Genomic DNA, 14,132 nt, shown 5'->3' on the forward strand with positions numbered 1-14,132 from the left:
CAGTTCCTGATGTGGTTTCATTGCTTGAGCAGATTAATAAATCTCCTAGTACTTGTTATGCAGCTATTGACCTGGACAATGCCTTTTTCTCAGTACCAATTTCAAAGGCTCATCAGAAGCAGTTTGCCTTCAGCTGGCAAGGCAAACAGTATATATTCACACCGCTACCACAGGCGTTTATCAACGCTCTAACACTATGTCATAATTTAGTCCATAGGGATCTTGATTGCCTTTCCCTTCCACAGGACATCACACTAGTCCATTATATTGATGACTGTTTTGGTTACCTAGTGCCACTCTGACAGGAATACACCACAAATGGGATGGCTTAAACAAACAGGAGTTTATTCTTACAATTAGAAAGCTTTAAGTCCAAGTTCACAGTGCCAAGCTCTAGGGGCTGGATGAAAGGCCCTCAGCCTTGGGCTTCAGCTTTGCCTCCAGCTCCCAGCCTACAGAAGCTAGAGGCTTTTTGTCACTCAGACAGCTGCTGGCTACTGAGGCTGCCAAGCCCAAGGTTGACAAGTAAAAAGGCACAGTCCCGATGTTACCAAACCACATGGCAGGCCGTTAATTTAAGTCCCCTGATCAGCAGAGTGTGGCAGGCTGCTGAACAACAACATGGCTACATGCAGGGTCCAAGCATGCCATAAGCTAGAGACCATTTCCAAGGCTTCTCCTTATATACAGGAAGCAGACCACATCCCAAAGGCAGCTACTCAGCTGCTTGTGGTAGATCCCACCATGGAGTTGATTGCCAGTCACATCAGGGGAATAACTACCACCTGCTGCCCAGCCACTCTTCCAGGCCCAGCTAAGCTGACACACAAACATAACTACCACAGTTCCACCCCTTGTCAGCTTGGCATCTGTACAGATCTCCTCCACTGGGTGGCTCCAGTCCTCTAGTTCCTCTAAGTGGTGACCTCACCCCCTTGGCCTGCTAGCCCGTTCCTCTCTCTCTTGGACATAGCAGCCCTGCCCCCTCACTCTTGGGCAGCAGCTATGCCTCCATCCCACTGGCTCACGTGAACGAGCAGCCCCATACTCCAGAACCAAGTTAGTGAAGGCTGTTAATTTAAGTCCATTGTAAGTCCCCAGATCAGCAGAGCATGGCAGGCTGCTGAACAATGACACAGCTACATGCAGGGTCCAAGAGTGCCATAAGCTAGAGACCATTCCCAAGGCTTCTCCTTATATACAGGAAGCAGACCACATCCCAAAGGCAGCTACTCACCTGTTTGTGGTAAATCCCACCATGGAGTTGATTGCAGTCTTATCAAGGGGAATAACTTCCACCAGCTGCCTGGCCACTTAACCAGGCCCAGCTAAGTTGACACACAAACTTAACTACCACAATGACATTATGGTGATTGGACCTAGTAAGGAAGAAATATCAATGACTCTAGAATTATTGGTGAGACATTTGTGTGCTAGAGGGTAGGAAATTAACCTGACAAAAATTCAGGCACCTTCCACCTCAGTGAAATTTCTAGAGGTCCAGTGGCATGGGGCATGTTGAAATGCTCCTACTAAAAGTGAAGGATAAATTATTGCATCTGGCAATAACTAAGAAGGACATTCAACATCTGGTGGGCCTCTTTGGATTTTGATGGCAACATATCTCTCACTTGGGTGTGTTGCTTTGGCCTATTTATCAAGTGACTCAAAAAGATGCTAGTTTTGAGACCCAGAACAACAGAAGGCTCTGCAACAGATTCAGGCTGCTGTGTAAGCTGCTCTGCTATGTGGCCATATGATCCAGCTGATCCAATGATACTTGGTGTCAGTGGCAGATAGAGATGCAGTTTGGAGTCTTTGGCAGACCCCTATTGGTGAATCACAGCTTAGATCCTTAGGATTTTGGAGCAAAGCCCTGACATCCTATGCAGATAACTACTTTCCTTTTGAAAAACAGCTTTTGGGTTGTTATTAGGCCTTAGTGGAGACTGAATACCTAACCATGGCCCAGTAAGTCACCATGCAGCCTGAGCTGCCTGTCATGAACTGCGTGTTATCTGACCCAGAGAGTCACAAAGTTGGATGTGTACAGTAGCACTCCATCATTAAATGGATGTGGTAGGTAGGTTGAGATTGGGCTTGAGCGAGACCTGAAGGCACAAGTAAGTTGCATGAGGAAGTGGCCCAAAGGCGTGTAGTCTCCACTCCAGTCACATTACTTTCCCTTTCTCAGTCTGCACCTGAGGCCTTATGATATAGTTGATTGAGGAAGAGAAAACTCGTGCCTGGTTTATAGATGGTTCTGCGCAATATGCAGGCATCATTTGAAAGTGGACAGCAGCAGCACTGCAGCTCCTTTCTGGGACTTCCCTGAAGGACAGTGGTGGAGGGAAATCCTCCCAATGGGCAGAACTTCAAGCCATGCATCTGATTGTTCACTTATATAGTGATCAATGGGCTGTGGCCAACGGTTTGGTTGGATGGTCTGGGAGTTGGAAGAAGCATGATTGGAAAATTGGTGACAGGGAAGTAAGAGGAAGAGATACATGGATAGATCTCTCTGAATGAGCTGAAGGAGTAAAGATATTTGTGTTTCACATGAATGTTCACCAAAAGGTGACCTTGAAAGAGGAGCACTTTAACAATCAAGTGGATAGGGTGTCACATTCTGTGGAAACCAGTCATTCTTTTTCTATTGCTACTCCTATCATTGCCCAGTGGGCTCATGAACAAAGTGGCGATACTGGCAGGGATGGAAGTTATGCATGCGCTCAGTAGCTTACCAATGCCAAATTGGCTACAGCCACTGCTGAGTGCCCAGTCTGCCAGCAGCAGAGACCAACGCTGAGTCCATGACATGGAACCATTCTTCAGGTGATCTGCTGGCAATCTAGTGGCAAGTTGATTACATCAGACCACTTCCATGATGGGAAGGGCAGTGTTTTGCTTTTACTAGAATAGATACTTATCCTGGATATGGATTTGCCATCCCTGAAAGCAATGCTGCTGCCAGAACTGCCATCTGTGGACTTACAGAATGTCTTATCCATCAGCGCTTTGGATGAAGGGACTCACTTCACAGCAAATGAAGTACAGCAATGGGCCTGTGTTCATGGAATTCACTGGTCTTACCATGTTCTCCGTCATCCTGAAGCAGCTGGTTTGATAGACGATGGCTTTCTAAAAACACTACTGTGGTGCCAGCTAGGTGGCAATATCTTACAAGGACAGGGCAGTGTTCTCCAGGAAGCTGTATATGCTCTAAACCAGCATCCAATATATGGTGCTGTTTTCTCCAGTAGCCAGGATTCACATGTCCAGCAACCAATGCGTGAAAATGGGAGTGATACCACTCACTATTACTTCCTAGTGACCCACTCAAAAAATTTTTGCTTCCTGACCCTATGCTCTGTGGTTCTGGAGGTCTTAGTCCCAAAGGGAGGAAGAGTTCTACCTAGAGACACAATACTGATAACATTGATTTGAAAGTTAAGAATGTTATTTGGCCATTTTGGCCTCCTCATGCTTCTGGATCAGCAGACAAAGAAGGACATCACTGTACTATCTGGTGTGATAGATCCTAATTACCAAGGGGAAATTGGATTGATACTACATAATGGAGGTAAAGAAGAATACGTCTGGAATACAGGAAATTCTTTAGGTCATTTCTTAGTATTACCATGCCCTGTGATTAAAGCTGATGGAGAACTACGACAACCCAATTCTAATATGACCACTAATGGTCCAGACCCAACAGGAGTAAAGGTTTGGGTCACCCCACCAGGCAAAGAACCATGACCAGCTGAGGTGCTTGCTGAGGACAAAGGAAATACAGAATGGGTGGTGAAAGAAGGTAGTTCTAAATACCAGCTACAACCATGTGATCAGTTGCAGAAACGAGGACTAGAATTGTTACATTTCTTCATTATATGTGTGCATTGAATATTTTTTGTTTCCTTCATTTATAAACTATAAAATATAAACAGAGCTAATGTGTTTTCAGTTGTACATGTGTTAGTTGTATCATGTTAGGCACAAGTATGACTTTATAATTTTTTTTTTAATTTAGAGATTATATGTAGTTAAGGAGATGTATACAACTGCCAGGTTGACAAGGGGTGGACTGTGATATTGAAGGTTGTATGTCAATTTGGCTGGACCATGATTCTGAGTGGTTTAAGCAGTTGTGGTGTTGTTCCCATGATGAGACCTGATATATATGCTTTGAACAGCTAATTAGTTTGAAAGGGAGTTTCTTTGGTGGTGTGGCCTGCTTCCAGTCAATCTGTCTATCTATCTGTCATCTATCTATCTATCTATATGCCTTGAGATAATTGGAAGACCTTCTCTGGATCTGGATCCTGTCATGTTGCCTACAACTGTCCTATGAGCCTATCCACCATTTTGCCTGCTTATCTTGGATTTATCATCCACTGAAGTCAGCAGCATGTTATACTGCCTGCCAATCTTGAGTTTGTCAGCCCTTGTAGCTGCTTTAGTCAGAAAAAGCCTCCAGCTTGACGTTTGATCCAGGAACTTGGGAATTGCCAGCCTCTATAACTGTTTGAGTCATTTTCCTAAGATAAATTTCTCTATATATATATAAGCTTTAGTAGTTTTGCTTCTCTAGAGAACCTAGCCTAAGATATCTCTGAAATTATGGAAACTTCCATCTTCCAAAATTTCTCACTGAGTTAATATTTGGTCATTGAATATTATGTCCACCATGAGTTGGTGCAGACCTCAGGGCACATGAAACCCATGCCATGCCAAGCAGTGCTCTGATTTAGCATGAGGTACAAACAAAGGACTTAAATAGAGTAGTGTTCCGCTGGACTGTGAGCACCACGTGACACACTTTTTTAGGACACACTTCTTTATACAGAAAAGGTACTCTCAGTAAATCTTTTTCAAAGAAATGCAATCTTTGCTTATGTGAGAACTAACATAGAAAGAAAATAGGGAATTTTCCTTTCCTTATTGGAAATGTCAAGGAAAGGAAAGGATTAGGAAAAAGAAATGAGGTATCAAAAATATAGTCATATGTCAGAGGTAATATGTTTCAAAAGTATATCACTTTCACATACTTGGGAAATAGCTAATATGTTGCAGTTGTTAAGTGTTTTGAAGAGATAAAGCATTGTTATCTTCAGTATTTGAATGTAGTAATACCATACTGTTGAGGATTTTTTTGTTCAGGCTGTTCCTAGAAGTGGACCCTGAAAATAATGCTCTTGGGGAGGACACAGGAAGAGGGGTCAGTTTATAATGTATTTAATTGATTGCTGTATTCAACTTCCTAGTTTTGGAATAAAGGGGAAACATTTTATAATTGATTATTCTACACCTAATCGCAGAGGATGAAATAATTCAGAGCTCGTATCATTATAAATACTTAGGCTAACATATCATTCTTATAAAAAACAAAGATCATAAGGAGGGTAGAATTGTTAAACAAAGGCTTCAGGGTCACAGTGGAAAAAGTAAAGGAAGAAATTTGTATCAGAAAACGTCAACTGCAAATGAATGCCATCTTAGCTTTCTGGAAGCCAAGCCAAGAAAGAAGAGAAACATAGTGAGTTCCATGGTTCTAAGTATGTATTAAGTGTTCATCAGGACAGAGAAGTTTTTGTTGTGGGATATGTGTGCTTTTAACAGTAAACTCTTTAGAGGCATTTACCATAAGTGTTTGCATAAGGGATAGCACATAACAGCTTTATAAAAGCTATGTAAATATTTTTCAATCATCAACAGAACCATCTATATCACTGTGATGTCTAGTTTTATGGAAGTGTTTCAAGGGGAGGCTGAGCAGTATAGAGGAATCCCTGTTATGTTATGTTATGTTATGTTAGAATGATAGGGCTCAGAAATGACAGAAGAATAAATGATTAGCATTACTGAGGGACTTCCCATTGACTATATCATTGGCCCCAATGTAGATAACAAGGCTTCAGAGATTTTATGATTTGAGAACACTCATGAAATGGAGTTATTCATCAGTCTTCCTGCAAAGCAGGTTTCAGATATATTCAAGAAAAGGTTGTTCCAGAAGGAGCACCTTGACTTAGATGTTTGTCTAGGGTAAGAACCATTTCCCATCCATAGGAAAGAGGAGAGAAGAGGACCTCCTATGGCTTTATTAAGAAGCAACGAAAGGACTTCTGGTAAGATGGAGGGATAGGCAGACAAGTGACACAGACCCTCTTCAATAAAGAAAAGAAAAACCTGTTGACAGAGATATAGAAGATAATCCTGGAGCCCTGAGCTTTGAAAGCAACTATACAGAAGTAGATTAGGCACCAACTAGTGGAAAACCCTGAACGAAAACAGTGAGTGCAGAGACAGTTGGAGCTGCAGACCATCAGCTACTCTGATGAGACCAACAGCCTGAATATTTCTAAATGGTGTTGAGACCTGAGAATTGACCTAAAGATCAGCCCTGGTCACCAAGGGCTACAGGGACAACTGTGCTGGTAGCCTATGTATAGGAAGGGAAACAGCAAGGAGGGAGACAACCCGAGCTGTTGACTTTCTGCTGCCTGTAGGGTGCAACCATTTTGATTGGTTACACATGGCAGCCATTTGGAATATTTAAAGTAACCGAAGGTGCACCCATTTTGAATGTTTATAAGTGGTGGCCATTTTAGATATTTAAAGTGACCAAGGGCACAGCCATTTTTAATCTTACAAGTGGCAACCACTTTGGATTTTAAAGTGATAGCATCCTCATTTGGATTCCAGGGACCTAAGAATAGGCACTGTTTGCCAAGGTCAGCAGGGACATATGAGAGGCTGACAACAGGAAAGGAGACAGGTGGTGAGTGTATAAGTGCTGTCAACTAGTGAATAGAGGAGCACAGTACCCAGCTTGCATAGATAACATACAAACAAAGCAAAAATTGTGGGCAAGTCACTCCAACATACAATCGCCAATTAAATATAAACACAAAAATGTCACAATGCCTCAGAGACAACAGAGCATCACAGTCCACACAAAGAAGCAAGATAAAGCAGGAGAAACAAGGGACCAGGATACAGACCCAAACACATCCCTGAAGAAGACGCAGCATTGGAATTCCCTGATAAGAATTCTATTTAGGTATCTTCAGCAAATTGAGAGACAGATCAAAGAAAATACAGAGAAAACCCTAGAACAATTTTGAAAGACAATATAAGAACAAAATGACAAAATAAATGAAAAATTAGAAATGATACAAAATCTACACAAAGAAATCCACAAGATTAATACTAAATTTTCGGAAATAGATAAGACATTGAATGGAGAAGGAACAGAATTGAATCAATGGAAGACAGGATTTAGGGAGATTGAAGGCAAATACCTGAACACTTCTTTGGAAAGGGATCAATCAGAAAAAAAGTCAAAACAAAATGAAAAAAGCTTAAGGTTCATGTGGGATACCATCTAAAGGAATAACCAATGTGCCATTGGACTTCCAGAACAAGAAAAGACAAATAAAACCACAGAGAAAACTGTTGAAGATTTGTTAGAAGAGAATTTTCCTGATATGATGAAAGATGAGAATATATCCATTCAGGAAGTCCAACGAACCTCAAACAGGATAGACCCAAAAGAAAAACACCAAGACATATCATCATCAAACTCACCAAAACCAAAGACAAAGAAAGAATCATGAGAGCAGCATGGGAAAAACGAAAAGTTACGTACAAGGGGCAACCAATAAGACTAAGCTTGGATTTCTTGACAGAAACCATGCAGGTGAGAAGACAGTGGGATGGTATATATAAAACACTGAAAGAGAAAAATTTCCAACCAAGAATTATGTACCCAACAAAACTGTCTCTCAACTATGATGGTGCAATTGGGACATTTCCAGATAAGCAGAAATTAAGGGAATTTGTTAAAGCCAGACCAACCTTACAAGAGATGCTAAAGGGAGCCCTTTGGACAGAGAAGCAACAACAGCCAACAACTGACCATTAACACACATGATGATATAACACAGAAACCAACCCAGCTATGGAAGTATCAGAAGTAAATAAACTACAGGATTGTAAATGGAACCAGAGACATCAATTGACAAATGAGGACAACTACAGACCAAACAGAGGGGAAATACTGTGTCATTACAGAACTTCTAGATGGTAGGGAAGTGAAGACAACTACAAGATAGAATTGTTGTTGTTTGTTGTTATGTGCCGTTGAGTCAGCCCTGACTCATAGCGACCCCTCCTTGGGTTTCCGAGGCAGTATCACTACGGAAGTAGGATTGCCCAACCTTCCTTCCGAGGAGTGGCTGGTGGGTTTGAACCGCCAGCCTTCTGGTTAGCAGTCAAGTGCCTTAGCCACTATGCTATCAGAGCTCCCACACGATAGAATGGACCGTTCTAAACTTGGGAAGAAAACTATAAATCACAGGGTAACCTCAAAGAAAAATGATAAACCTTCACATTAAAATAAAAAAGAGGACCAGCATAAATATTCAGCATACACTAAAACAAAAGCAATGAAGAAGTGATAACACGATTCATAAACAAAATGAGCTCAGCATAGAAAATTATATGGAATAAAGAAATCGACACCATGAAAAAGCACATAACAAAAATGACAGCAACAAATTCATATTTGCCGATAATTACATATCTGGTGAGGGACTTATCTCTAAGATTTATAGCAGAAGAGTGGATGACCAAACTATGGTACATATACATAATGGAATGCTGTGCAGCACTAAAGAATAATGTAGAGTCTGCAAAACACCACATAATATGGATGAACTTGGAGGACATTATGCTGAGTGAAGTAAGTCAGTCACAGAAGGACAAATATAGTATTAGTTCATTGCTGTGGAGGGTCTAGGAAAGGTTTATATATGGAAGGAAACTTTCTTGTTGATTGCCATGGGTGGAGACATCAACAGAAAGAAGGGGCCTCATTATTTTTTAAGGAAGACATAAATCTATTTCATCCCTTTGCTTTGAAGGACTACTACTGAGGTTTATTTTCAGATCATACTGTCTGGTTTCCTCTGGAAACTTAGGCTGACATTTAAGCAATCATACAAGTCTACAGTTGGCCATAGTGCTTTCTCATTTATGCAGAAACTAATGTAGCATTGGTCAGTACTGCATAAAACTATGAGGGCATTTAGTTTCATTTCGCCAGCCAACCTGATTCAGTTGGCAATGCCTGGATTATGAAGCTACATCTCTAAGTGTGCAGTGGTCAATTAGCAATATCTGCTATGGGCATTGGATATGGGTATGTTAACACACTTGCTTTCAGATCATAGATCCTAAAGTCTGCTCTTTTAAAGAGTTCTTATGCCAAATTCTCAGGGTCTTTGTTCAACTTAAGGTACTTAATAAGATGATCAGTAATAGGTAAGGCTGTTGGATACTAGCTGAGTAAGATTTTGGTGATCTTGAAACATAGGCTATTAAGTCTGGAGAAAAATTCATTTAGGACACATAGGAATCCTTGATCACTGATTATTCTGCCTCTGAGACACTGGCTGTGACTAAGTGCACAGACCTGGGAATAAGACAGCGTTGGGCTTGACATCCAGGTCTTCTATTTACTTGGGTTAACTTAACCTTGGGCAGTGCTTGTAATCCCTCAAGTCTATTTTCCTGTCTGTCAGGGATATAAAAACACTTGTCCCATTGGTTTTTTGCAAGTATTACTTGACTTGATACTTGTAAAGTTCTTCCTGGCCACTACCAAAGGTGCTAGAAAACCTGAACGTGAGAGAATAAAAAACATAATACTAACTAAAAGGTCTCACATGGCATTAAAACCTGCAGTGAAGCTGCCAGATCAGGGTCTTTGTGTCTAGTTCCATGTCCTGCCCTTCTCAGAGATGTGCAATCATGGTGGAGTATGTCCCAAAGGGTCCCAGGATTGTGGAAAATACCACTGTGTTCTGGGAAATAGGGTTATAGTTGTCTGTAACTGCCTACTGATGTCATCAGTGTTATATAGACCTACTTCAGGATAAAGGATTTTGGTGGGTCGGTGTAGAATCCTCACCTTCCATGCAGACCTGAGTCTGAGTGCTAGCCAGTCTACCTTGTGTGCAATGACCACCCATCTGTCATTGGAGGCTTGTATGTTGCTATGATGCTGGACAGGTTTCAGTGGAATAACCAGACTAAGGCAGACTGGGACGAAAGGCTTGGTGATACACTTCTGTAAATTGCCAGTAAAAATCCTTTGGATCACAGTGGTCTTATCCTCAACCTTAGGGTTGGTGCAAGATTGGGCAGCATTTCATTCTCTTGTTCAACTGATAGCCAACTAAGACTTTTGTATGAAAAGTATAGTGGGTAACATAATACTGGAGTCTTGGCACCACCACCCCCCCTTTCTTTCTGCACTGGTTAATTTTCTTTGTGGGCCCTTAAGTTCACCCATACTGGCATCTTACTCAGCTCTTAGTGGAGGTGTGAAAGAAACAAGAATTTTTTTTTTCCCCCCAAATAATTCCTCTGTAACTCTTGAGTATGAGGTAAAATAGATGACTTGGTCTTTGGGTTCCCTGGAGTTGGAGGCTGGGATGATTACCTGTTTTGTTTTGTTTTTCCCCCAAGTGGTGGTTATTGTTAACTGTGTCACTCTTCTCTGAAGCCCTGCTTCGCTATCATTGGTATGCTCAAGTCCATTGATGTGGCCACTGTGTATTTTGGGTTCCTTCCAACCTAGGAGACTCATCTTCTAGCACTATATCAGACAATACTGTGTTGTGATCCATAATGTTTTCATTGGCTATTTTTAAGAAGTAGATCACCAGACCTCTCTTCGTAGTCTATCTTTGCCTGGAAACTCCACTGAAACCTGCCCACCAAGGGTGACTTTGCTGGTATTTGAAAGACCAGTGGCATAGCTTTCAGCATCATAGCAACACCCAAGCCACCACAGTATGGCAAACTGACAGACAAGTGGTAGATGTACATAAATAGCTATTTATAGTTAAGTGTAGTTAGTACTCCAATGGAGAATTTAAAAAAAAAAAAATGCTACTGATACAAAAATTAGTGAACAATTAATTATCTTTGCCCAGAGAGATATCACTGAATAATAGCAGGGAGATCATGCTTGAAAAGAACCTTGAATTTGAGTTAGCAGAGAAAGAATTATAGCTAGATTAGAATTTGGTAGAAGGTAAGTTTAAACAGAGACTGTCATTTCCAGGTCATTAAAGTGAAATGTGGTTGAGCAGGAGTTTGAGGGTGAATGTGGAGTGTCCACTGGAGAAGGGCTGTGTCTCTTCTCCCGTTTCTTCTCAAAAGGCTCCCCGTCAGAAAGCTCAAAGCTCTGACTGCGTTATTTGGTAGGATGTGAGACCACATAGTTTGGGAGGCAGCTGATCTCCATACATCTGGCATTACTGAGCTTGCTGTTTTTTGTCTTCCTCAGCACGAAGTCCAGTGTTTTCCCACTTATCATCTTCTCTTCAGGGACTGTGGACCATCCGAGCATACAAAGCTGAAGAGAGATTTCAGGAACTATTTGATGCACACCAGGATCTGCATTCAGGTCTGTAAGTCTCTGGAAATGATTTCACAGGATGAATGATAGGCTGCCATCTTAGGCTTGATCTCCCTCCTCAGGTGACCTTGTTGGCATATACCTCTCCCACATCCTTCACTTTGCACATCTTCCTCTCCTTCCTTTCCCCCTAGGGTTTGACTCCTCTTGGAATTCTGTCTGCACTTTCTCTCTTTCTCAATCAAACCACTACTTTCCTTCCTCCCGCCAGTTTATCTGTTTGTTTTACACTGTGCCCCGTGGCTTTTTCTCCCTTTAGGGCAGGAGTCAGAAAACTTTTTTTGTAAAGGGATAGATAATAAATTATTGAGGCAATATGAGCATGAGTGGGTATTGTCTCAGATGCACCTATTCAACTCTACTGTTATAATGTGACAGCTGACATAGATAATACTTCATCAATGGGTGTAGTTGTGTTTCAATAAAATTTCATTAGCAAAAACAGGTGGCGGGCTGTTCTTGGCCTACGGGCCATAGTTTGATGATGTTACAGCATTCAGGAAGGCAAAAGTGACTCTGGAAATCAGTTTTCTAGTTTTCAGATTGATATATAAATTCTCTGTATCAGTAGAGTTTGTCTCTTTTAGAAATTTCAGAATTTCCTCTATATGAATTCCTGGCCTGCATTTTATGTATTTTTATATATTTTGAAGATAAAATGGTACTTTAAAAACTACATGTAGATTCCTTTAGCAAGATGATCATCTAGTACAGGCTCCTAAGGAGTAGCCACTACTTTCAGGACCCTGAGGTAAATATGGAAGGTGCTAGAAACAAATGGGAAGCTACATTCTCCATTATTGAATAACTGGGTATAGTCAACCATGTGAGACGTGAGCTTCACCCCAGGACCCAGTACTGCAAGAAATGCATTTAGGAGACCATTTTTCCAGCTTCTGTATTTTAATACGTTTCTGTTTATAACCTCTAGGTTGAATATTTCAGTGCATACTTTTCACAAAACCACTGTATTGTTTCATGTAATATGTACCATTATTGTCTTCTATCACTTAGTTTTCTGGAATCTTGAGGTTCCTTGGGTGTGCACCTCTGCACCAGCTTTTAAATTGCTGCCCTACTCTGTAAAAATCTTCTGTAGCACAACCAAGCAAAATGCTCTCCCGCATTCAGTACAGTTAATATGGTTATTCTACACATTCATTATGTCTATTATGTTTCATAAATCCAGAGGCTTGGTTCTTGTTTTTGACGACGTCCCGATGGTTTGCCGTGCGTCTGGATGCCATCTGTGCCATCTTTGTCATTGTCATTGCTTTTGGGTCCCTGATTCTGGCAACAAGTAAGTACAGATGTCAGTAACTATTTATGGTATGATTACAATTTATAGCTGTGTTTACAGTTATTAAATTAAACTCTTTCCACCTTGTATGATATTATATACTGCTTGGTTCTAATAATGGTTCTATTAAATTGCATTAAAGTGCTTATAGGGTGTCAAGTTGAATGTGATTCAGCAATGTGGCCCATTTAGAGGAGTCGTTTTGGTCCTGATGGGTTCCTTTTATCTGTCTTTGAATAGATGGAGGCCTGCATACACAGAGCAAGCTGGTATTCTGAACATTCCTGGTAGTGTCTGGTGGTTGTGGGGAGAGAGCCAAACTTACTGTTAAGCATTGTGTCCAGGGAGGGTTTCAGCTTTAGGGCTCCGCTTATCTAATGATGTAGTTGCCTGGAGCACTAGATTGAGAAAGAGTCTCGACGGCAAAGAGTGTGTCTAACCAGATGAGCAAGTGGTGGCATGCATGGCATGAATTCTCCATCCCTTATTATTCCACAGTAACAACACTCAAGTACATATTTAACAATGGAATAGTAAGAGTAGTATTTTAGATTCAAGAGTATTGGCTGTTAGAACTCATCTCCTTGATTTTAGTAATTTCTTACTTGAGGCTGCATTGCACATAGAAAGTGGACTTAAGGAATGGGCCTTGGGACCATAAAGACAAATGTCGGAGTAATAACGTTATCCTTCACATATATAACCCATCTGCTATTGAGTGAACTCTGACGTATGGTGACCCCAGAGGTATTAGTAGAACTGTGCTCCCTACAATTTTCAATGACTGATTCTTCGCAAATAGATCTACCTCTGGGTAGACTTGAACCTCCAGCCTTTCAACTGATTAGCAGCTGAGTATGTTACCTATTTGCATCACCCAGGACTCCACATATGCAATACTGGTTTTCAAATGTATTTGGATCCTGTTGGGATTAATAAATTAATAAATATAAGGGTCTCTCTGAATTCATAGTTTTTTTTTTTTAATTGCATCATGGTCTCCATCAACAGATATTCAAAGTACAACTACTGTCGTGTGTATATACAGATTGTTTAAACATTATAAAGGGGTTCTCTTGGTAAAATAGCAGAAGGAGCCAGCTTGGGGTTAGGAGTGAAATTGACTTTATTCCCCTTCTTCCTCCTCATTTAGCTTTGGATGCTGGGCAGGTTGGCCTGGCTTTGTCCTATGCCCTCACGCTCATGGGGATGTTCCAGTGGTGCGTTAGACAAAGCGCCGAAGTTGAGAATATGGTAATGTTTATCTTAACATTCTTAGCCTTTTCAAGTCTCTTTGCCATTAAATGGCATAAAAGCAATTCTTATGTAAAATATTAA

The 14,132-nt window shown here is 41.1% G+C and overlaps 1 protein-coding gene across 1 annotated transcript in view; it reads left to right on the forward strand.

The window, feature by feature from the left end:
- ABCC4 (ATP binding cassette subfamily C member 4) overlaps nt 1-14,132 on the forward strand; it is a 441,806-nt gene that overhangs the window by 354,239 nt on the left and 73,435 nt on the right. Inside the window, exons 21-23 of the mRNA XM_007944012.1 lie at nt 11,363-11,482; nt 12,684-12,794; nt 13,948-14,048. Coding sequence (XP_007942203.1) covers nt 11,363-11,482; nt 12,684-12,794; nt 13,948-14,048 — 332 coding nt within the window. The remainder of the gene's footprint in view (nt 1-11,362; nt 11,483-12,683; nt 12,795-13,947; nt 14,049-14,132) is intronic.

This window comes from Orycteropus afer, unplaced genomic scaffold (genome assembly GCF_000298275.1).
Source record: "Orycteropus afer afer isolate SDZICR_OR568_19922 unplaced genomic scaffold, OryAfe1.0 scaffold00117, whole genome shotgun sequence".
NCBI classification, from domain to species: Eukaryota; Metazoa; Chordata; class Mammalia; order Tubulidentata; family Orycteropodidae; genus Orycteropus; species Orycteropus afer.